Source organism: Phlebotomus argentipes, unplaced genomic scaffold (assembly GCF_947086385.1).
Source record: "Phlebotomus argentipes unplaced genomic scaffold, Phlebotomus argentipes genome assembly scaffold_18, whole genome shotgun sequence".
NCBI lineage: Eukaryota > Metazoa > Arthropoda > Insecta > Diptera > Psychodidae > Phlebotomus > Phlebotomus argentipes.
Genome location: NW_026776177.1, coordinates 266,779 through 289,727, shown reverse-complemented (window position 1 = coordinate 289,727; position 22,949 = coordinate 266,779). Strand labels below are relative to the sequence as shown.

At 43.2% G+C, this 22,949-nt stretch overlaps 3 protein-coding genes across 3 annotated transcripts in view; 1 reads left to right on the top strand and 2 right to left on the bottom strand.

The window, feature by feature from the left end:
- Positions 1-22,949, bottom strand: part of LOC132260574 (aldehyde dehydrogenase, dimeric NADP-preferring) — a 136,070-nt gene that overhangs the window by 76,893 nt on the left and 36,228 nt on the right. The gene's annotated exons all lie outside the window — the stretch shown is intronic.
- On the top strand, positions 399-1,201 carry LOC132260171 (transmembrane emp24 domain-containing protein 6). Its single transcript, XM_059758134.1, has 2 exons — positions 399-642; positions 704-1,201. The coding sequence occupies exons 1-2, from the start codon at positions 436-438 to the stop codon at positions 1,196-1,198; spliced, it is 702 nt and encodes a 233-aa protein (XP_059614117.1). The 5' UTR covers positions 399-435; the 3' UTR covers positions 1,199-1,201.
- On the bottom strand, positions 1,613-16,801 carry LOC132260165 (uncharacterized). Its single transcript, XM_059758122.1, has 9 exons — positions 15,568-16,801; positions 14,167-15,497; positions 13,464-13,555; positions 6,880-7,064; positions 4,159-5,386; positions 2,883-3,729; positions 2,652-2,814; positions 1,853-2,057; positions 1,613-1,790 (listed from the first exon to the last, which is right to left on the bottom strand). The coding sequence occupies exons 1-9, from the start codon at positions 16,738-16,740 to the stop codon at positions 1,627-1,629; spliced, it is 5,388 nt and encodes a 1,795-aa protein (XP_059614105.1). The 5' UTR covers positions 16,741-16,801; the 3' UTR covers positions 1,613-1,626.

Genomic DNA, 22,949 nt, shown 5'->3' with positions numbered 1-22,949 from the left:
TCAAACACACTTTCGTCAAGGGCGGAAATTGGTGGAAATTCCATGCGCGCGCAATGGCGGGTGGTGAAACAGTGGGAAAATATTGAACATTGCGATAGGCCTTGTCGTCCGGATTCTATCATTGCTTTCATTCGCATTTGCATGAGAAATTATTAATAATTTCTGTGATTTAGGGTGGAAGGAAAAGGCATTGCCGACATTCCACTTAAAGAAATTTGGTTAAAATGTTATTATTGTCTTTAAAAACTCATAAATAATCTGAATTTAAACATTTTTATCGTGAAAAGTGCTGATTTATTGCTTTGGTGGGTTTTTGGCGCGCGCGATTTCTCAGAAAAGTCTCCAATTGGAGAAGTCTCCTCCCAGTCAGCAGCGCCAGCGTGGCGGATGCGAAGTAGTGTGTGTGTGTAGAGTAGAGAGTGTGAACTGTGAACTATGTCGTGGCACATTTTTATGTTTTTAAAAGTTCTGCTTTTACTATTAATTGCCAGCCACCACACGTGGGGACAGGAGACGCAGAGGCCATGGTACGAGTCCCTGCCTGCGGTCGCCATGGACTACAAGGTCCACATTGACGCCGGCAAGGAGGACTGCTACTTTCAGTACGTTGCTCCTGGCGCAACTTTCTACGTCAGCTTCCAGGTGAGCCAGTCGCGGATCGCATCCCATCCGCATGCTGACGAGTGTGTCTGTGTCCTTGCAGGTCATTCGCGGCGGCGACGGCATGGCTGGGTTCGCTGTGCGCCACCCAAACGGACAGATTGTGCATCCCTACCAGTGGCAACCGTCCTCCGAATACTCTGACCAGAGCTCAACAGGTGGCTACTACTCCGTGTGCGTGGACAATCAGTTCTCCCGCTTCGCCGGCAAGCTGATCAACATGTACCTGACTGTGATCAAGTACGACGAGTGGGACAAGTACGCGAAGGAGATCGAGGAGCTGCAGCTCAACATCCACAACTTCACCAGCACCATCAAGAATGTGGAGCAGAACATCAACGGGATGCTGCAGTACCAGGCGCACTCGCGCAGCCGGGAGGCCAGGGACTACGCCCTGCTGTCGGACAACAACACCTACGTGCAGAAGTGGTCGCTGGCGCAGATCCTCGTCATCATGGTGACCACAACGATCCAGGTGTACTTCGTCCGGAAGCTGTTCGACATCAAGTCCGGCACGTCCAGCCGGAGTCGCATCTGAGCGTCCGTGTCTTCCAGCAGAGGCGCAGGTTCGGGTGGGCATAACAGGGTTCAGACGAAGTGACTCAAGTCCGCGCGGACTTTCTATTTTTTATTGTAAATTTTCAAAGACATTCCCTGAACTGTGCCTGCATTTATCAACGGCCGGCTTCAGACTTCCTGTGTGTACTTAAGGCTCAATTGCTGCAGAAGGGCTCAAAGAGTATCATTGTATGTATATGCATTTTTATTTACACAAATTAAATACATTTTTGATTTCTCTAGATTTCATTTTTTCTTCCACTCTTCTGTGTTTTGGGTTACGAGACAAAAAACAAATACAACAACTCATTACAACATTGAGGGATTAGTAGGATTGCAGAGGTTTTTCTCCAATACAAAAAATCTTATCACATTTTCATCAAAACACTCTTTCGCGTGCTGGAATGTTCACTTCTTCTTCTGCGCCTCCAAATACGTCGCTGTGAAGGTGAGTAGTCTGTAGCGTTGCTTGAGATTGCGTGCTCGAACGTGCGGAGATGCCACTTCCTCAGTGTAGTTGCCTGGAAACCACCCGGGCGTGCCATCTCGTATCCTCTCGCCATGATACCAGCCTGAAAATCAGCCACACAGTCAGGGAAAAGGGTTTCTCAGCGTCTCTTTTCTCAACACTCACCGTCTGCCATCTTCCGCGTCACGTTCACAATGTCTCCGGGATCCAGGGACAGTTCATCCGGCTGCGTGGCCTGATATTCGTGGCGCACAATCACTTGCGGGCAGTCCCACTGCTCGTACAGCGTCTCATCCGGATTGTCCGACGACGGCGGCTCAGTGGCTTGCAGCCACCGCTGGCGATCCGTCTCGGATTGGCAGGATAAAATCTGCATGAGAGAAAAGACATAAATCATCCAAGTGACCCACTTTTGCGCGCTTTTCTTACTAGATTTCTACAAATAGCCTGAAGATAGGCAAAACACAGAGATCATGTTTCATAGCAATTTCATGAAACACACAAAGGGAGCTTTTCTTCGGAAAAGAAGCTTGATAATATATATTCTAGGTATTTCTCACATATGTAGCTGACATTACACAACTTTAGCTTGAATCTTCCTCACAAAATCATTCCGTTTGAGCGCTTCGGAAAGCTTCCTTTCATTGGAACACACTTTTTTCCACAAATCTAATCTGCAATTTTACTTATAATAACACGCCTCGCATATTTCATATGCAAAGAGACATGAAAATTTATGACTGTATTTCACCAGGAATTGAGATAACATATTAATCCACAACAGAAAAAGATGAGTATCAAATTTATACTCCAATTATTATGCTATTTAGCAATGCAGTTAATTATTAATGTTTCAGCGCACACTCATGAATTATAGAGGAAACCACGAATTATATAATATACATTTTATGATGCGCGCGGAAAGACCAACGGATTGAATCATCAGGACAATCACGTCACTCACCAGTTCAATAGTCTTTCCCTCGTGGTTCTCCAGCAGAGTCATGAGGATGAGATGCTTTCCCGCCAGCGCGACATCCTTCGTGGGCAGCTGAGGTATCACATCGCCAGAGGACACAGTCAGCATGGATCTGGGGCAGTGATCGAACACCAAGTAGTTCTCATCGCTGGAAAAGGAGAGAGAGAAGAAGCTGCGTGAGAGTCTGTCGAGAGCTTCCACAGACTGTCGACTCACCTCTTCTTCTTGGTGAGCACCAGAATGTCGGTGAAGAGGAAAACGTAGATGTTGGACTTGCTGAACTTCTTCCCGAACGTCAGCTTCCCATCGTCACCACGCCAGATGAGATGCGTCAACTCCCCGCGACGCACGAGCGTCCGCGACAGGCCGTTCGGCGCCGGGATGCCCACGGGCACGATGGGGAAGGGACTGATGCTGGTGGGGAACTCAATTTGGCGGGAGATGTACTGCATCTCGTAGGCCTGCTCCGATCGGTTGGCCGCCTCGTTGCACTGCGCCACGATCTTGTTGAGAATCGCCAGCGTCATCTTCCAGCTGTCGTACTCGTCGTCGTCCGGCTTCAGCTTGCCCAGCACGGCGTCAATCAGCAGCGGCAGTCGCGTGATCCTCTGCATGGGCAGCATGAGGAAGGAGTGCAGACTCAGTCCGCAGCACACCGGATCGGCCTCCAGCACGTCCAGAGCCTGCGTGAAGTTCCTCGTGCCGTCCTTGAGGCGCCTCAGTGTCCTGTCCAGACGCACCTGGTGCTCGCAATACTGCACGTACACGTGGAAGTACTTCTCCGCGTGCTTGTACACACTGTGACTCAAGCCCAGCAGCATGATGTTGTCCTGCCAGCAATTCTCCAGGTCGCACAGCAGCCGATCTGAGCACTCCTGCACGGGAATCGTGTAGGAGAACAGCGTCTTCCGGTCGGCGCTGCTGAGTGTGTTGGGATCCTTAAAGGACGGATCATTCATGAAGTGTGACTTGAGGAGATTCAGCGACTTCAGATACGACGCCTCCGAGGTGAGAATCTCGAATTTCGCCTCCTGCAGACGCTTCTCCGTTGACGTGAGCGTGGCTGTTGAGAGAAAGCACATGATCAGACTCACTTCCTGCCCATATTGGCTCTTCGTGGGTGGCTCAATAGCGCATTGAATTATTCAATTTATTGATCGTGATCTTGAAATTCGCCATGACTTAAAGACGCTCATCCCACTCTGTCTTGCCTCAGCATTTCGACCAATTTCACTTTTATTCTCCAGCAGTTAAATGTGAAATGTGATGATCTCTGATAGCAAGTGATTATATTATAGCCAGATCATTAAACTATCGTTCCCTGGTTGAGTAGACACTATCCATTTGAGAACAAGCATCCGTGGAGTGATTAGAACTCTTTCTCTACCCTCAATTTCACTGAAATTCATGCGGAAATCTTCTTTGCTATTCCGAATTCCACATGATTAATGAGGGGCGAAAAGACTAAAAAATAAATGAAAGTTCAACTTACACAGAATTTCAGAGTTGATGACTTCCGGAATCTCGCTCCAGAGCGTCCGCGAAGGCCCTTGTCTGGGTCCCACCAGCTGCAGAGCCGTTGGTCTCAGCGGCTTCTTCTCCGCAATCTCCATCTCGTCCTTCTTGCCGATCTCCTCGTAGCCGTCGCTCTGATCCTGCTCCTCAATGTCCCTCGATATCGATTCCAGCTTCGCGGCCGAGTAGATTTGGTAGAGTGGCTCGTTGAGGAACATGCTGTGCGAGTTGTCGTCGGCGCCGTTGCACTCGCCGCCCGTGGAGACGCCGGAACTGCCGCTGGAGCTGGCCACGGAGTCTCCGCTTGTGGTCTGATAGAGACCCGCCTCGGCGTACCACGAAGTGGTGCTGCCGCGGCCGCTGATCTTCTTCTCGCGCCCCTTCGACTCGAGCTTGAGCGTGTCGGACTTGAACACGCCGCACTCGGCGTACCACGACGTCGTGGAGCCGGGACTCTTCTTCCTGTCCGCCGAGGAGGCGGGCGGCGGCGGTGGCGGGTTCAGGGGCCGCCCACACGGCGTACTCTTGCGGCGGTTCTCCTTCGCAATCTCCTGCAAGGGTGACTTGCCCGCCAAGTCGTCAGTCTTGAGTGTCCGATCGCTGCCCGTGAAGATGCCCGAGTCCATGTCCATCGAATCGGAGATGTAGAACGTGCTGCGCGTGCCATTGAAGGAGCTGCCAATGTTCAGTGTGGACTCCGAGGACACGAGACTCCTGCGCAGCTTGGACTTGAAGCTCTTGCCGTTCTTCGACTTCTTGCGCGGCACCTTCACGGGCGCCTCCAGTCCATCCTCAGCCCCTCGCGTGGCCTCCGCGACATCGAGACTAGATTGCTGCGTGTGACTTCCTGGCGCCAGACATGGCGCATGGAATTCCGTATTCTCGTACGCATCGTCGCTCTTCAGCGAGAAGACAGAGTTGCGCTTCTTGGACTTTGGTGATTTGGACTTTCGCACAGTGCCGTCGAAGTTCACATTCTGATACTCCGGCGCATCGTAAAACTTCGTATTCTCATACTTCTGGCCCACTGTTGGGGCTTCGCTGCGTCCCTTCGACGACTTCTTCTTCGTGAAGCGACTCAGTGACTTTGAGATCTCCGACAGTGAGCTCAAGTTCTTGAATTTCTGCATCAACGCATACACTTGATTGGACGATGGCGGCGGCTCAGGCAGCTTCGTGTTGCTCACGTCCACGCCGCTGTCGTTCTGCCGTGCATGAGAGAGAGGAAAAGAAGCACACGTGGAAAATGGAAGAAAGTTCATTACACACAATCCGATAAAAAGCCAAAACTCTCTTCCTCACAATCTCTCCCATTCACACACAATTGATAAATGGATTAACCATACATATATGCATCTTCTTCTCATACATTTGAATATCTTCGCCACATTTCTGCGTTTCCAATCAAAACATCGCGCCTCAGCCATGTAATCACAAATGGTAATATCCGACCGGAGCAGCGAAGGAAGTGTGGAAAATGCTGTTCGTTACGAAAACATCTCTCTCTCTTTCCCTGAGATGTATTAAAAGTGAACTCTTTAGTTCATAGGCCCGATGATTTCTCTATCTCTATTGTTTTGCTTGCGCCTTTGCCTATCCAATCGTTCGCACACTCTCATTTTTTATTCCCTCCCGCAACCGAATTGCAGCGCAGCTCATCAACACTTTGAATCTGAGACTATTTCAGCAAAAATCACGCATTTTCTCATATATATAATTTCGATAAAACCCCCATCTGTGGCAATAAATAACTCTGCATAATGCAATTTTTCATTATTATTTATATTCATTGTGCAAAAAGACATTCGTAGGCTTGACTGAATAAATTCACTCTTCGTGATCACACTTGTAAAAAAGAAAAAAACTATTGAAATTTTGTTGAGGAAGGAATATGTAGAATAACTTCCAATCAAGTGATATTCAATTATATTAATAATTCATTGAAACTTAAGCTGTCGCTTCCGACTTGTATCGATTGCAGACATTTTCATGCATTTTATATGCGGTCTGAATTTTCACTTTGGTAAAAAAAAATCTGTCTATCGCGTTTTTTCCCATAAACTCACACCATTTGGCTTTCGTGTTAAATTGATATGATATCATTTGGGGGATAAGCACGCAAATGAAGACGTCTGAAATGTCGTTAAATTAATCACAATCACTGCATCTTAATGTGAAGCACATTAGGAATCTTCAAAGCCATGTTTTTTAGCATAAAATTAGACACAAATTTAAGACTGTTTCATATTGATATCTTCAGTGTATTTCTCTTCCATTAAATGTGGACAAAAATTTCTACTATAATCAGACCGAAAAGTGAGTCATTTCAGTTCATTTCTTGTAAATCTTGATTACAACACAAAGAGTTGAGTAAGTTGGGAAGAGAATTTGCTGATTTAAGCTCCCAAAAAATTGGTCACACCGTTGAATATTATATCAGAAAGAAGTGTTTTGGATTAAGATTATTGCCTCTTTCGCTGTCTCTAGTTTTGCCCGGAAAAATTCATTCAGAAGAGAAGGGAAACACAGCGGTAATATCAAAAGACATTGACTCCACGTGAACACTTAAGAAAAATACAAATATTTCCACTAATGGAAAGAGTTTTTAGAAACTCTTCATACCTTGACTTTAGCATGGAATTAGGCAGTCATTCGACAATTCACGCAAAAATATGCTGAACCAATTAAAATTCCTCACCTTTTTAATATCATCGTCGGAATCTGGATCACTGTCGAATGAGTCGAAGTCATCATCTGGCAGATCTTTCTCCATCGCGTTGCTTATAATAGCCTGAGTATCGCCGTTTGTGTGACTGGTGAGTTTCGTCTGTGGCTCGGTTAATTTGGCTGAGTAGAGAGATTCGTAGTGATGGTCAGAATCATCTGGACAGTCGAGAGATGGATAGAGAGAGAAGAGAAATTCGTCAGTTAATTAAATGAACGGTCATTATGGCCTCTGAAGCCTTTGAGGAACGCATTAATAGAGGTCTCATTGGAAAACTACCAACAAAGACGGCAATTTGCTGCAATTCACATTCTCCGGATGTCGGATACGTCGTTCGACAGATACACAGCGTCTCCCTGCCTTTCACACCTGGACCAGAGTCCACATTTTCGTACACTGGCTCCTCGGCGTTCGCCAGTGGCTCATTCTTGTGCGTCAAGTACACAATTGATTGAGATGAGATAAGAACTGCGGAGAGAGAGGGTGTTTCACAATTCTTGAAAGTGAGATTACAACGGGGCAGAGAGCCAACCTTCACCAGCAGCTCGGGGTCTCCTCTTTCGCGGTACAGTTGTCACAGTGCCCGAAGACACTCCAAAGGCCATATTCTCTGAGATACAACAACACTCTTGCAATTGTCGAGCGCCACTTCATCAGTTCCCATTTCCGTCAACCACAAAGTTCATTGCGCAAAGAGGCACTGGATCGGAACCCAATAATGGAGATTATAATAAATGGAGTATATGAGCAATGTTGGTGAGAAATTCAGTGTTTTTTTTTGTCTTATTCCCCTCCTCTTCTGTCTTTCGTCACTCTCCCATGGGCGATCCCCGGGCTGGGATGCAAGAGCCACGAGGCAAAGAACAGAGACTCTAAGCCAGGCAGATGAATGATCATTACAACATTTTAATCGATCGCGCGATCGTTGAAGCAGAAATTTTTCGGAATCCGCGATCTTATTCACATGCCATGTACAAGAGATTAATTCATTTCACCGCATCCACACAAACACTGTTTATGCGCGAGGTCAGCCAGTTTGGTATCCTTGTGTTGGAGTGTTGAGCACAAGAACCGGTCTCATGACTAATTTCGACAACTCTGGCAATGTTGCAATTGAAGGAATCCAGCAGAGAAGAAGAAAAAACAACATCATCCAAAGCACTGATCCATATTTTCTCTCCCTCACAACAACAATGAACTTTCACTCTTCAACCAGATAACCACACACGAGCCACACTGATATTTTGCAGTATGATATAATCTGGCAAACAATGCGTTCAACACGGGTGTAATTATAATTTCTCAAGCAGCCATCAGTGATCTTAAGAAGTCAGGACAGACTGTACAAAAAAGTTCATTAACGCTTCTTCTGCTTCTTCGGTTTGAGACACCCCAAAAGTCAGCGCGCGATATTCACGCAATGAAGACGTAACCAACACTAAATTTCATTTCACTTCCATTTCCAGTCTCTTGTCCCGTGGAATCGTTAATTTTCGAGTCACACTGCTTTTCCCGCAACTCAACACCACCTCGAGAGCCCCAAGAAGAAACTGACACTGTGGCGTTTTCGCCAACACCAGCGAAGGTAAGGCAGGTGAGATGGAAATGTTTTGGTGGCATTAAAGAGCACATACATACATATGTTGCCAGTGCAGAAATACCGAAAATGAGCAACACTTTGGAGGGAAGATCATTAGTCATTTTTTTTCGGCAAATTGTAAAATCTCAAGTACATTAAGTGACTGTCGGTTGAGAATTTCAAATTCCATCAGGAAAATTATATGAACTCATAAATTTTCACGTCCTCCAATCAAATTTGTGCACAAAATAAACGATAAGCGATTAACTGCCCATTTAATCGAATGAGTAACTTTTCAATTGCTCTTCTCAGATAAAAATTTCTATCTTTAATAACTCTGCTTCCGTTCATGTCTCAAATTTAGCAATTGCAATAAAAGCAGCAATTTTAGAGACTTATTCATATTGCAGAGGAAACACTTGACGGATAAAAGGTAAATATACACAGTGAAAATGTAGTGGAAAATGGTCACGATTCCCATGAGAAAATCTCTCAATCACGCCATTTGCCATCCTCTTGCGATCACCTCGCAATGCTTGTGTGTACTCTTGATTGCCTTGAAGTAAAAAATTATCGCTGTGATGGAGATTTCAGCAAGAAGAGATGTCGCAATGGGATTGGACAGAAACACCACCCACATCGGCATTTGATCGAGAGACAGCTTTGCAATTTACATGCTCTCTGTTGCCGCCATGATGTCGCTTATTGGGCGGGAAATGGCAAAAATTCGAAAAATTACCCACAATTCTGCGAGTGTACAAGAAGAATGTCCATGAAACAAATTGATGAAATAAAAAACTGTGACCGTTTTAGTACAGGAGATATAAAAAACATACGTTTATCTCATTGTTGAGTGAATTCTAAACAAAAATAATGCTGTAGTCACACAATTGTTGGGTTTTTTGAAGAGAAAATGGGCACGTTACACGGTATAATATCGTCTTTTCAAATTTATTAATACCATTCAAACATTGGCATGTTATGTAAAGCCAGGATGTTTATTTGGGGAGATTTTACCGTGTTATTCACCCCCTTTTCTCGCCAATTTTTTTCTGCACTTGTGCATGACTGAATGGCTTTTTATACTTCTCACTGCTGATTATTATAATACAAGATATATATTGTGAACATATGTAGGAGTTTACACTTTCATTATAATACCGACATGACTTATGTGGAGTAGACGAACTACGCTGCACAGACTAATTGTGTGACTCCACTGAGTATTCCTATACCATAGAAATTACATAGGAATGCTAATTAAATTCCATCCACCTTCAATGTGTGGCGCATACATTTTCAATTTTTCCGTCTCTCTCTCCTACTATTTTTAGTGGATGATCATACAAGTGACTCTCTTTGTCTGTTCAAATGCAATTTAATGCGTGTTTTTTCGCTTAACACTTTTATGTAAGACTTTTAAGTATTTTTCGCTCAATGATTTTTCATATTTCGCAATCGATCTCTTAACACACACACGCGTTCCACAGCCCGGTTCAAATGGCAGAATGTGCCTTCCATCGCGTAAGGTAAGACGAAAGACAGGTGAAGAATGTCTCGGATGAAAAATTGTCTGAGTAAAAAGGAAAATTGGTGAAATGCAGTAAAAAGTGACATTCACTTTTATTTAAATTTCACCCAATAAAATCAATTTTCTCCCAATTTAAAATGCGTCGCGTATCATTTTCGAGCAAAACACTGACAATTCTCACACCCAAATCGCCAAACTATTGCACACATTTTCAATGCACTGCCCAGAGGAGATTTATCTCACAAAATTTATTGCACCTCCATTTGAAGAGACAATAATTCCACACGAGAGAGATGGCCAAAATGGGTACCGCGAGTCGCGACTTTCGATTACAAACTGAAAAAAAACACGGCTGAAATGGGGCCCAGTGCGGAGGGGCAACACAGCGGCCAATCCACGGGTGTTCAACCAGTTGGTTGCTCAACAATTATACCATTGTGTATCATGCATTCATTGTGATATTTCCATGTGTATACGCCAATGTACATAGCAACACATTCGCGCGCCAACACACCTCGGCATTAATGTCAGAATGGTCAGGGATTGTAAACTCCGCCACAAACAACCTCCACGCAGACAATGCGGTATACAAAGAAATACATACAGTCATTAAAATGATTCGCCTCGGGAGTGATGATGGAGTTCTTCTTGAAAGCAAAAACATACACATTTTATAGCATTTTTGCCTCATCTCCACATAAACTATAACTCTCAATATAAACACCAGAGATGATGCTTTTGTATGGCAGAAAAAAAAGACTTTCTCGATCGCTTTCATTTCCTATAAAAATGTCAATTGAGCGATGATCCTTCATGAACCATCGTCTCATACAATTATAATTGAGCAAATGAGTGAAATTATTGACATTGTTCACAACATCATAACATCGTGACTCTGTGTGATATTTCGCAAAATGTGTGAATGCAATTCATCACAGACACTTTAGTGGCAAAAGAAGTGGCTCTTTATCACACACTATTCACCCACTTAACATCGACAATCTATTGGAAATCTGTGTTATCTTGCCCTGGAAGATAAGATTGTAGCTTCATTTTGAGAACACAAATGGAATTTAGGACAAATTACCTCATGAAAATATGTGAATGCAGTGAAATCACTCATCTTGGTCATAAATCAAAGAATCATAATTTTTAAAAGCACTAAAAATCTCTCAAATTAGCCAAGGACATAACTTTATGCCTGTCATTTATACTTAAAGCCAAGTGAAGTAGAGTTTTTGAGATAATCACAGAGCCAAAATTGTCTCTACAAATCATGGGAAAAAGCCTCAAATCACAACCATGATAAGTAAATTACACATCGCGATCACTTGACGATTACTATCTGCTCTTTTGCAGAAAGTGATGATCTCTCATCATGTCAAATTATCACTTGGGTTGGGAATTAAACTGTATCACAAAAAAAACAGTCCGCTTAAGAGATTGAAAGCACTTGGAAAGTTAAACGTGAATTGAACTATCAATTTTTTACGGACGGCATGATTCCAAAAAATTTTTCACGCAAATTATGGGATTTCACAGAAATCAAACATATGAATTGATGTACAAATTTTTCCAATTACACAATTAGGACCACTTATAAAACATGTAATTTTGAGAAAAGCCTTCTCATTAACAAACTTCTCTGGGCAACAATTTAGCGTTGACCACGCCAAAAAAATAAATAAATACACGAAGAAATAAAAGTGATTATTTGGCTGCAGAAAATAGACTATTTATTCGGCCAGTGAGAGAGAGAGAAATTTTCTATTTGTACTTGTATTGAGTAAATAAAGCAATAATTCCTTGACAATTTCTTCCGCCCGTTTGCAGTGAAGGTTTTTCATGTAAACTTTCAAAAAATCACTCCTCAATCCAATCCGCCTGAATGCAGACTGATTTCTCGTTAAGAAGCGCAATTTTCAACACTGAAAATCTCACTCTCTTGGAAGAATGTCCTACATTTTAAAATAAAACCATTTTCTTTCTCACATTTTACCGTTTCTGTCAGCCTGTGCCATTGAAAACGGATTCCATCTATACTTTACACAATTCTCTTATACATAAAAAAAGGCATATATTGAGTCAAATTAACACCCACGCGAATATTGCTGCTTTCCTCGTGAAAAAGACACTCTCTTTGTCACTGTCTCAGCGGGTCTTTGAACCACTTTGTTCAAATAAAGTGATACAATTTCTCGAAAAGAAAAAGAACTCGTGACCAAGTGCATAAATGAACATAGACATACTAATTGAATTTGAACTCCATTTGCCACAAGTTTATGCTCAGAAAATCCATTGTCGTCATTTTTCTTTTTCATTTCCATACAAAACAACCAGTTGAAATTTGAAATCGCTTGTCAGGTGGTGAAAAGAGATCGAGGAGAGAGACAGAGTGGAAGAAATAGTGTGAAAAACGAGGAAACGGTGGTTTCTTTTGTCTAATCATAAGTTTTTCTGCTCCCCAGGCAAAATGGATTGGAAGACTGATAGCCACAGAATGCAATTCATGGGGAAGTTTTGTGGGAAACGCTGAAGAATTCACTCTAAAGTGAGCACATTGCTTGAGTGCAGAATATTATTTTTTAGGTATCTAGAACGCACTAACAAGGTTAAGAGCGTTAAGAGCAAAAGACAGCGTCGTGTGTTGAATAAAATCGTTGATGATGCGAAATAAACTATAATTTGTCAAGCGCCCCATTGTAACGATCTGTGAGGAATGCTGTGTGGTCAGTCGGGCAGGCAATTATCACAATTTTGCAGCATGTCTACACAAACACACAGAGTGGAAGACGATGGAGGATGAAAGCAGCTGCAGAACTTCTTCCACAGCACACAGCAAATTAGAGCAGCAAGATTTCTGCGCAAAAGGAAATAACCACTGTATCAGTCGCCGCACAAAGTTCTGTGGGTGGGAAGAAAAAAGAGAGTCGAATGTGTGTGCCTGTTTTGTCTCTCTAATCGCGCCTTTGCCATGGAATGTGTGCCTGTGCAGATAGAACAAATAGAGGAATCGTGCTAACAGTGGAACAATAAAAATTCTCGCAAGAATATCGCACACAAAAGAGGGACACAACAGCACACATGATTTATGCCCACTCGCGAGATGAAAGATTGGCCACCAGATACATTCTCAGCATTCTCAATTGGTCACTGATCTCGCGCGATTGCAATTGCAGGGCTCGCGGGAGCGCAAAAAAGGGAGGAATTGCATAATTACATGATGCCAGAGAGTGAGTCACTTTGGGCCGCAAGGGAAACTTGTCTGTGTGTTCGGAGGGGAGCCATTTGTGGTGGTGATTCACCTCCGGTGGAAAGGTATACAATTTACCATCCATCGTGCCTTCGTGTGGAATCTCCACTGCGCGAGATTACACCAATTTACTCATTTCGCTTCATCTGTCGAACGACGCTCCGCAGGGAGAATTAAAATCAAAAGATACTCACCATCGAAGATGTCTTCTTGCTGCTGAATCCGATGGTCTCGAACCTTTCGACTCCAGTCAGGACTTCTGTGGCACTTTGTTCGCTCTCGAATCCTGCAAAAGAAGTCATAATTTGATTATAACATCACTATTTCAGTGATAAGCAATTGCTTATCTCACATCGCGGACAATATATTATGTGTTTGCGACATGATTATGAGAAAAACGGCCGGAGAATGATAATAAACCCAAATAAAGGCACATGAATCAATTCGAAGAAAACCGATAATAATCAATTCAGATGAAATCCAACGCACAAATCTCACTGTTATCAAATATGAAGAGCTTTTCCCTTTGAAAAGAGAGAAAATCTTGAGATTAAAGAAGTGCTTAATTTCAACAGTGAGACTATAAACAAAACGCATTATTAAATGTATTCAAATGTTCAATGTTCCGGTGGAAAAGACTAAAATATCTTGGAATGAATCACAAACCAGTGACTCAAAAGCTTGTGAAATTTTAATAATTCTGCCCTAAACGGGAATTTTTCTTGCATGTGCCAACAGAATCCCACAAAATGTCTTCAGCACCATGAAACTTATCAACCTTATCACATAATTTCAATTATTGCAATTACGCGCATCGAGTTATTTGCTAGATAACACTATTCAATTCATCGCAGGAACTGTCTTATCATGGAGAGGGAACACAATGGCTGTACTTACACGATGAAATTGTGCTTGGTGACCTCCTCGCTGTCCGAGATGTCAATCCACTCGTCGCTGTTCTCGCTGCTGCCTTCGCTCGGCGGCTGCCGGATGGGGTGGCCGTTGAGTGAGGTGCCGTAGAGACTGTTGGTCTTGTGATCCGACGACAGCGTCGACACCGAGTCCGAGTGTCTCAGCATGTGCAAATGGCTGAGTCGCAGGAAGTCTGGCCGGCCAGAATTGATGCTCTCGTAGCCGTTGAGGGTGGATGGTGTGGAGTCGCCATTCTTGATGGTGTCGTAGATATTCTCTGTGGCGCCCATGAAGACACTTTGGGGTGGATTTCGCTGCGGCACTGGAGGCTCCTTGGGCAGTTTCTTGCTGTGATCATCGGGCTTTCGCGGTGGCGGCGGCTCCGGCGGAGAGCACACTTCGTAGCCCGAGTCTATGGCTGACACCTCCTTCCGCAGCTCATCGATGGCCTCGTAGTTGTCAAAGGACTCGTAGCTGTTGACACTCTCGGCGCCCGAGCGCACTTCCGAGAGCGTCTGGTAGAGTGCCTCCTTGGGCGGATTTATGATCTCATAGTCATCCTCGGTCTTATCACAGCTCCCATACGTGGAGGAGATCTTCCGAATGAGCTCATCCGCCTCGCCGATGATGGCTTTGTAGGGCCTCTCCTCGAACGGCGTCGAGTGATTCGGCATGCTAAGCACCTGAGGGAATATTGACTCATCCAGTGACTGGGTTCGGTTGATCAGATGATGATTTATCGCTTCGACGGACTCCTCCTCAGTCAGTGGATCCATCATCAAGTCCCCAAAGCTGTTCTTCGACGTCGTCCGGAACAGAAACGAGTCATTTGGCTTGATCTCAGGCAAATCCGTGGCCGCGTCCAAGGGCGGAAGATCCGTTGTGCTCTTGGAGAGATGCTCAATCTTCTCATTCACACAACAGATCGCCTCCACAATCTTCCGATCCGGACTCTTGTCCACAAACAGACTCCCATGACTGGTGGAGAGTGGCTGATCTCGTGGCTTCTTTGTGTACAGGAAAGACGACTTGAACTTGATCTTTTCATAAATTCGCCCATACACAGATTTCTCCTTGCTCTTGGGCAGCGTGCATGTGGTCAGTTTGGTCACAGGTGTCTGCTGAGGAGCCACCGCTTCAGGTACATCAACATCATTTTCACTTTTTCCGACAACCGACAAATTTAGTGGCGGTTTCTCCTCGACCAGTTCCTCGATCTCATCCAGCTCATCAATTTTCCTCACAATTGCACGATCCTTTGGCACATGCTCATCACTCTCCTCACCCGCCTTCTCCTCCTCCTCATCGGCAGTTATCTGAAATGAGCGAGGAAAAAGCCAATCAGCACTTGTCCTGTAGACATTCCAATAAACTAATGCAAATTACCTTCTCGTCGGCTGGTATTTTTAAACGCTTCCGCTGAATTTCTCGCGTTCGCAGGAGCACTTGTTCACTTTTATCCGGCACCTTGGGCTTTGTGCTCTTTCTGGCATCCTCCGGCAACTCATCTTCACTCCGCGAGGGCGCCTCGAAGAGCTTTATTGTCGCCCTAACACTCCCACTCGGCGTGTCAATGCGACTGCTGCCCTTCCGACTAACACTCGCCTTCCGTCTGGGCACCACTTTTCGCGGGCTCTTCTCCTCAGCCACTTCCGCACTCCTCACACTGCCCTTCCGCGAGATGGACTCCTCGCGGATTTTGTACACATGTCCCGCCACCCGATGCACCACAACACCCTTCTTCTTCACCTCCTCGAGAATGCCGCTGTCCTGCTGGATGAGCTGATTGAATCTGTGCGTGAGCGCGGCCACTTTGCTCCCGCCCATGGCCATCTTGCGGATGTGGTGGCTCTGGCCACTGTGCGTCTTGAAGCTCACCTTCCGACATGCACTCTTTCGCGGACTGGACTCGACTGTGGTGGCCAACGACGCACTCGAGCCGCTGAGGCTGTTATTGCTGCGACTCTCAGCCTTATCTTTCTTATCACTGGCCTCCCCCAGGCAATTCTCCTTATCGCTCTCACCCGCATCGCCGCCGATCATGACTGTGGTGGTGTTGCTGGCCATCTTCACGCGCCGCGCCTCGAAGATCTCCTCGCGTCGCGCCCAGTGGATCTTTGCGCCGGGCGCTCCGCTCTGCGGCAGTCGCTCGAATGCAATGGAGGGCCTGGCCAGATACGCCGAGTCTATTGTCTGCCTCTTCTGCTGCACCGTCGAGGCCGTCTTGTACTTGTTGAAATTGTCCACGGGACGGAATGTGGAGCCCTTCTGGCCCACCGACAAATCCCCACTCGATCGTCCGATCTCCTCGTCACTGCGCGCTCCGCGCGACAGAATCTGACTGTTCCAGAACTGCTTCAGACTCTGCACACTCCTGCTCTCGCCCAGCGATCCGAGGGTCTTGTTGCGCCTCTCGTCCACCGGATAGATTGTACTTCTGCGCGTGGCGATGTGGAAGTGACCAAAGAGATTGATGCGCTGCAGAAATGGCAATAGTGGCTCACTGTCTGACCACCTCTTACCACCCTCCTGAGCCGAGGAGCCCATCTTGCCCAACATCGCGATGCTGCCGGTGTCCAATTGCCGTGACTGCAATTGACAAATTTACCTTTCCAACCGACGACCTGAAATTACAAACGAGAGAAAGTATGAATATTGGAAAACTTTCATTGCTTCTAATCCACTTTTGTGTGTGGTGGGCTTATCAATTGCCATTCATATTGTGGAATCTCTCGTGAAATTGTGTTTTTTCCTCACAGAGCGCGTGCTTCAATCTCACTTTCAACCATCATGAGTGCATGAGGCAAAAAAAGACGCATGTTTAAGCACAGAATTCTATATTTGTCGTGGATTTTATCAATTCCAAGAAATCACACGCCAATCGCCAACATTCAGCCCCAAAACCTTCATCGACATAACAAAGATTCACTTCAACACCCATTTTACACGCACCGTAGAAAATAAGCTTCAGTAAAAAGCATAATTTCACGAACACGCTGAAAATGTGATTGGCTCTTTAGGCGAAAAAAGGGAAATGAACTCTATTAGAAAATCATTACACAAAAAAGGTAATTTTATTGTAAGATATTCAAGTCCTGTTAGACTAATCACTTGAGAGAGCATTAATTCAGTTCTCCACAGCTATTGAAGCATTATCAGTCAATTAATCTATAAATGTTTTTTCGATATTCTCTCTATCACATTTATTTCTTTATGTCACAACTGAATTCTTCACAGTTTTGTCGGTTTGGCTTAGGTGTGAAGAGTGTGTATGAAGCGCAATTTGATTTCAATTGCATTGCTTGTCATCCCGTGATCTCATATTGTTGAACCCAAACACAAATATCATTCTCTCAAAATGCAGCTGTGATGATCAACAATTGCATCAACACTCTATTTTGATTCGTTGATTGTCAACAAAACAACAGGAATTATTCAGTGAGGCAATAAAGTATGGAATTTATATTGGAGATGATGGAGATTTTCAATTGTCTCATCCGTCGAGAGAGTGAGAGATATTTCATCACTGATAACGCCACTTAATATCACCGCGTGCGCGATAAAATGCCAAATGGCAATCACTATAAACTATGCCCATTAGTAGGGCCATATAAGATTTTCAAGATACTATAAAAAGTTTCATTATTATTGAGATGATGACTCTGAGATGAATAGCTTTTCCATCTCAACATTGGAGGCACAAAACTACAAGATATGGAAATTCAATCCAAGTTGAGTGTCTCTCTGATTACAAAACATCGTCTCGATGGGGGAACAATAAAAAGAAAGAGACTTTTCACTATCATTTCTGGGAGTCATTATCAAAAGGTGGGTTTTCGGTGCATAAATTCCACCTGCGTTTTTCACCTCACTCTCAGTTTCTCACATCACACCACGCATTGGATGAGCAAATCCCGTGGACAAACTAATGAAAGGTGAAAGTTATGCTTAATTCAATTAAATGCATCTCTCAAATTAATTTCATGTAGTGCTGAATTCATTAAACGGGCATAGTTTCAGAGTTCCTCTATGCCTTAAGAAGACAAAAAAAAAGACGCGCGCGATGCGCTGCCAAGAGGCCATGATAAGAGGGTGTTGAAATTTCTTTGTAATAGCTGGCAAACACGTACTTAGCGAGATGGTTTCATGTTAATGAACGATGAATAGAGTGGAAAACCTTCAGAAAATCCCAAACTTTTAAATTCCCTCCTCAACAATGGCCATTTCATACAAATTGAACCCGATACGTGGAGTGTTTGTAAATGTATCAGTCTCTCGAATATGGGCGAAAAAAGAAAGATTTTTTTTTCCAGTCCCTCACTTATATTGTTCAATGAAATTAAATTGCGGCCTTTTGGATTCTCGCACTCTCGTCGATGGCTAATAATGTGTGCAGAATTTTAATTTGCTAAATACACACCAAGTTAGAAGAAATATCAATTCAAATATTTACTCTTTCATTTCATCGCTGGCGACTCGATTTTATCATTTTTTTTTGGTTTAAAGTGTGCAAGGAAGAAAAAGCATCCATTTTTCTTTTCGCTGTCGAATATTCATGCAGAAATTTCTATCGAATTTTTAGAAAATTTCAATAAATAACGGTGATTTATCAGCCATTTCTAATTGACTATTTAAATTACAGTCTTTGGAAACACACTGCCACATCTTATAAGAAGCAATTTGATACAGTTTCACTCAATTTTCAGTCCGGCCATCGAGCTCTGGCACTCTATGCAAAACACCCAATGCTCAATAACAATGCATTATTTGTATCGCTGATAAACACAGTCATTGTCTGCACAAATTCCAGCATTTCCTTCAGCTAAATGACGAGTGAAAGAAACATATTAAAATTGCTGTCGATTTTTTCTTTTTGTCGTATTCACTTTGACAACTTTATCCACTTTGCATTGCGAATGGAAAAGGAAAGCTTTATTTCCTCATTAATAAAAATGCTAAATTCCTTCGAAAAAAAAATGAAAAAAATATTCACCGCTTTATATATCTTCACTCCTGATAAAATGGCAAGTGTAAATAAGGCAAAAAAAGGTTTTCAGTGTTAGTGGAACGATAAGATTTCCAGTTCTCGCTCTCACTTAAGTTCCTTTTACCTAAAAAAAAATAAAGTGAAGAAACACACAAAGTTGCGAGCACACCAATTGAATTACATACATTAAACGCGTAAATCGGTAACATTGACATTCATTGCAGTAAAATGAGTTCTACACATTTGCTCCCATTTTCTTAGACTCTCTCGATGGCAAGTGGCAACACCCATTTTGCACTTGATTAGCTCAAAACGGTATTTTTGTAATTATGCAGGAGATACACCATCATAAATCTCATATGGTAACTTTCATTGCTAAGTATACTACTTTGTACATAATCAGGTGTAATCATGCGCTTCCTCGTATTACGAAATATTCCACTAACATTTTTCTTTGCTCGTCAACATTTAGACCACCACAAAATGCTTTCTCAATGTCAGACGACACTCAGAAAAAGACTTGTCGAGCGAAATCAGCGGTTTCTCATGTTTCTTGCCTAAAAAAAAATTAGTATTCGACGAACATATTCTATTCGCCTTTTTTCTTCTTGTCACTCGAGATTTTTGAAGATTTGCAATAAATAAACATAATTTCCCAATTATTGCAAATCCGATTAGCCAACATATTTTGATCAGGAAAACCAACGAAAAAAAAGTCACAAGTTTTATTAATGGCGCTAAAACCGTAAGATGCTCTTAATGCTTAATTTCGATCAAAGGATTAGACTTTGAAGAATATCTTCCACATCGAATTAGGTTGAAATTAAGGCAGAATGCATGCGATGTTCCTCTCATTTTTCTTTTTTTTTTCACCCAAATTCCACACAAGTTCTTAAGCATTGACGAAAATCCATATGAATGGCCTTTGAAAAAGAGGTAACAGTAAAAATTTGCACTGTTGAATAAATTTAAAATCCACTCCCTGGATCGCGACAAAAGGTGAGAAACTCGTTGACGACTATTTTTGGCTTTTCCTTTTCACCACAAAATATATAATCATGATAGCAAATGCACTGGCGGAGTTGCCATTTCTCTGAGTGCAGAAAACACCTTTTAAATAAAAGTTGAATATGTAAAAAAAAAACCACTGCACCAGTATAAATACCAGTTGATGTTTAAATAACAATTGTTTGTCCACCACACGTCGCCTCAATGCCATGGGATGGTTTGCGAATAAATCTTCCGCGCGCAGACACACTGTGAATACCTCAAAGTCTCTCAACCCATCAATATGGGCAATCCAATGGCGATCTCTATCATATTTTGTATGGAAATTTCAGCATACATATAGCTGAAAACAGGTTGTGTGTGAGCGCCTCAAAGCCCATCGAGAATAGATTGAGCTCTTTGAATTAGAATGTCACATTAAGATCTCGCGTGTCCTCAATTCTGCCTCGCGGAGACACTTCATTCCGCATTTTCTATCCAACGATAAAAATGTCATTGGTCTGTCGGTTGATTAAAAAAAAGAAAGAGAGGCCTCTAAGCGCAAGTCTCTCTGACAAAATAGATGTGAATTGTGTAAGAGAAGCAATATAGAGAGGATAATTAATATTCACTTCATTTCCCAATAACTCTCTGCACTATTGATATTTTCATCGTAGTTTTCTCTCACTCCTCTTTGGGGTCTTTGACGCAGGAATTTGTTGCTTTTTATATCACTGGTCATTTATGTATTTTCCCGCAAACACGCCATGGACCTCTTTTCTGTTAACCCTAAACACATGCACATAATCTCCGAGGAGTCGCCCAATGAATGTAAACATTTATAATTCGCATTTTATATCTTGTGCGTTTCAAGATGTTGAATAATGAACAGTTATACATTCCAACACTTCAAGTCTTTGGACTGTTGGCGCTCTTTTCTCTGAGCTCTTCTCTTTGGCAGAAGGAATATTTCGAGACGCATCACACAATTGCCAGGCGAGAAACACTTTTTCGGTGTTCTCGTGAAAATCAACAAGATTCTTCCATGAATGCCCAATGATTTCCACCTCACCGCACATGGATTAGAGGTACTTGATCTTCCTCTTGTGAGGCTCTCTCGCCTCACAAGTCGCACTGATCGCACTCTGGATTTTCTCTTTGCCATCGAGAGAACCTTACCGTTGGAAGTGTCGATGTTGAATCTACATGGACGTCAGCTTTGACCGCGAATATCAACGCTCATGCGGATTTCACGCACGATCACACGGACTTTCCTCGACTTTTCTCCTCAAAATCTCTTACACCAATTTCTCCCGCGCACTCACTCAAGAACCACACGTCGCACAATCAAAACTCTGTCATGCATCAAAAAAACCTTTTAAATTAATCACACCGGACGCGCGCGATGCTCTCTGGACGACGAGCGAAAAGAAACTGTGCAGGAATGTGACGACCGAGAGTTCACAGAGCTTGGATTTCTTCATAAACAAAACTGGAAATGTGTGTGAGGAGAACCAGACTGAAATGCAGTCAGTCATCGACCACACTCTCTTGCCAACGTCTTTCGCCAACCCAGCTTACCATCGGTAAAACGGCAAAGATGGTAGGAAAGCCATCACCCAGCATCCAATAGCGGTAACACATACTAATTAAATATTACAGTAAATTATGCCTTTTTTTTCTTACCTCCTCGCAAGACACTCAGCTAGTTTTCTTCACAAACCACACAATCAATCGCGCCTTTCCTCCGCAAGGCAAACCCAATACGCACACGATGGAGAAAAATCACCGAGCGATAAGACTGGATATTTATGAATGGGTATTATTTGTTGCAAGTAGGGAATTGGTTTCAGATACACATGATTTAGGTCAATTCTACCGCATTTCTATTCTGTTTTAGTACGCACGATGAGCCCAAGTTTGGCTGCAGAGCGAGCTTTCAGCTGTGGAATGTTTTCCAAGAGTTTTTCATCATAAAATTACGAGGAATTCTTTTACATTTCTAAAAGATTTCGCATAATTATTGCTTTGATAGCCAGAAAACTGCATCATATTCTGGTCACATTGTATTCATGCTGCTGAATTGCCTTCTCTTCATGGCATTTCATCGTGTTTATGATGCTCATTTCTTGTGTGAAGGCACAACAATAATGGAGCAAAGCCCGAGTTGATGGAAATATTGCAGCGGGAGAATAAGAATGTCCCATATTGTCCCATGCAACTAAACAATAATAATAATAATGCACTGAGGAAAGACACACTCCATATTAAAAGACAAAAAAATACACAAGAAAGAGAAATCTTGTGCAACATTTGGACACAAATTACAAGGGAAAAACCTCAATGGGAGACCAGTGCACATTTCTTTTCATAAATACACACAGCCACACACATAATGTGTGCACTGAAAATGTTGCACGCGGCTTTTCCGTCTCCTTGAAGACCATATAATATGGGGAGTTTTCTTCACAAGAAAAGTCCACGCAAGTGCGACGAAAAAAGTCACACAAACGCAATTTATTTTTCATATTAGGCGAAGAAACTCTTGTAACTCTACACTCATTGATATTCTTATGGATATGAAAAACGATAGTGGAGCGTGTGAATTTCGCCACAATTCAGATATGGTGAGTTTTTTTCATGCAAAAAATCCCATCAACAAAAGAGCCATGGCAAAAGTCGCGGATTTTTCAATGAAAACCATAGTGAAACGATTTGACTTGGCAAAGAAGAAAAAAAGTGAAAAAGCAAGTAATTACCACTCTGTAGATAATTATTGGAAGAAGAAATTAAA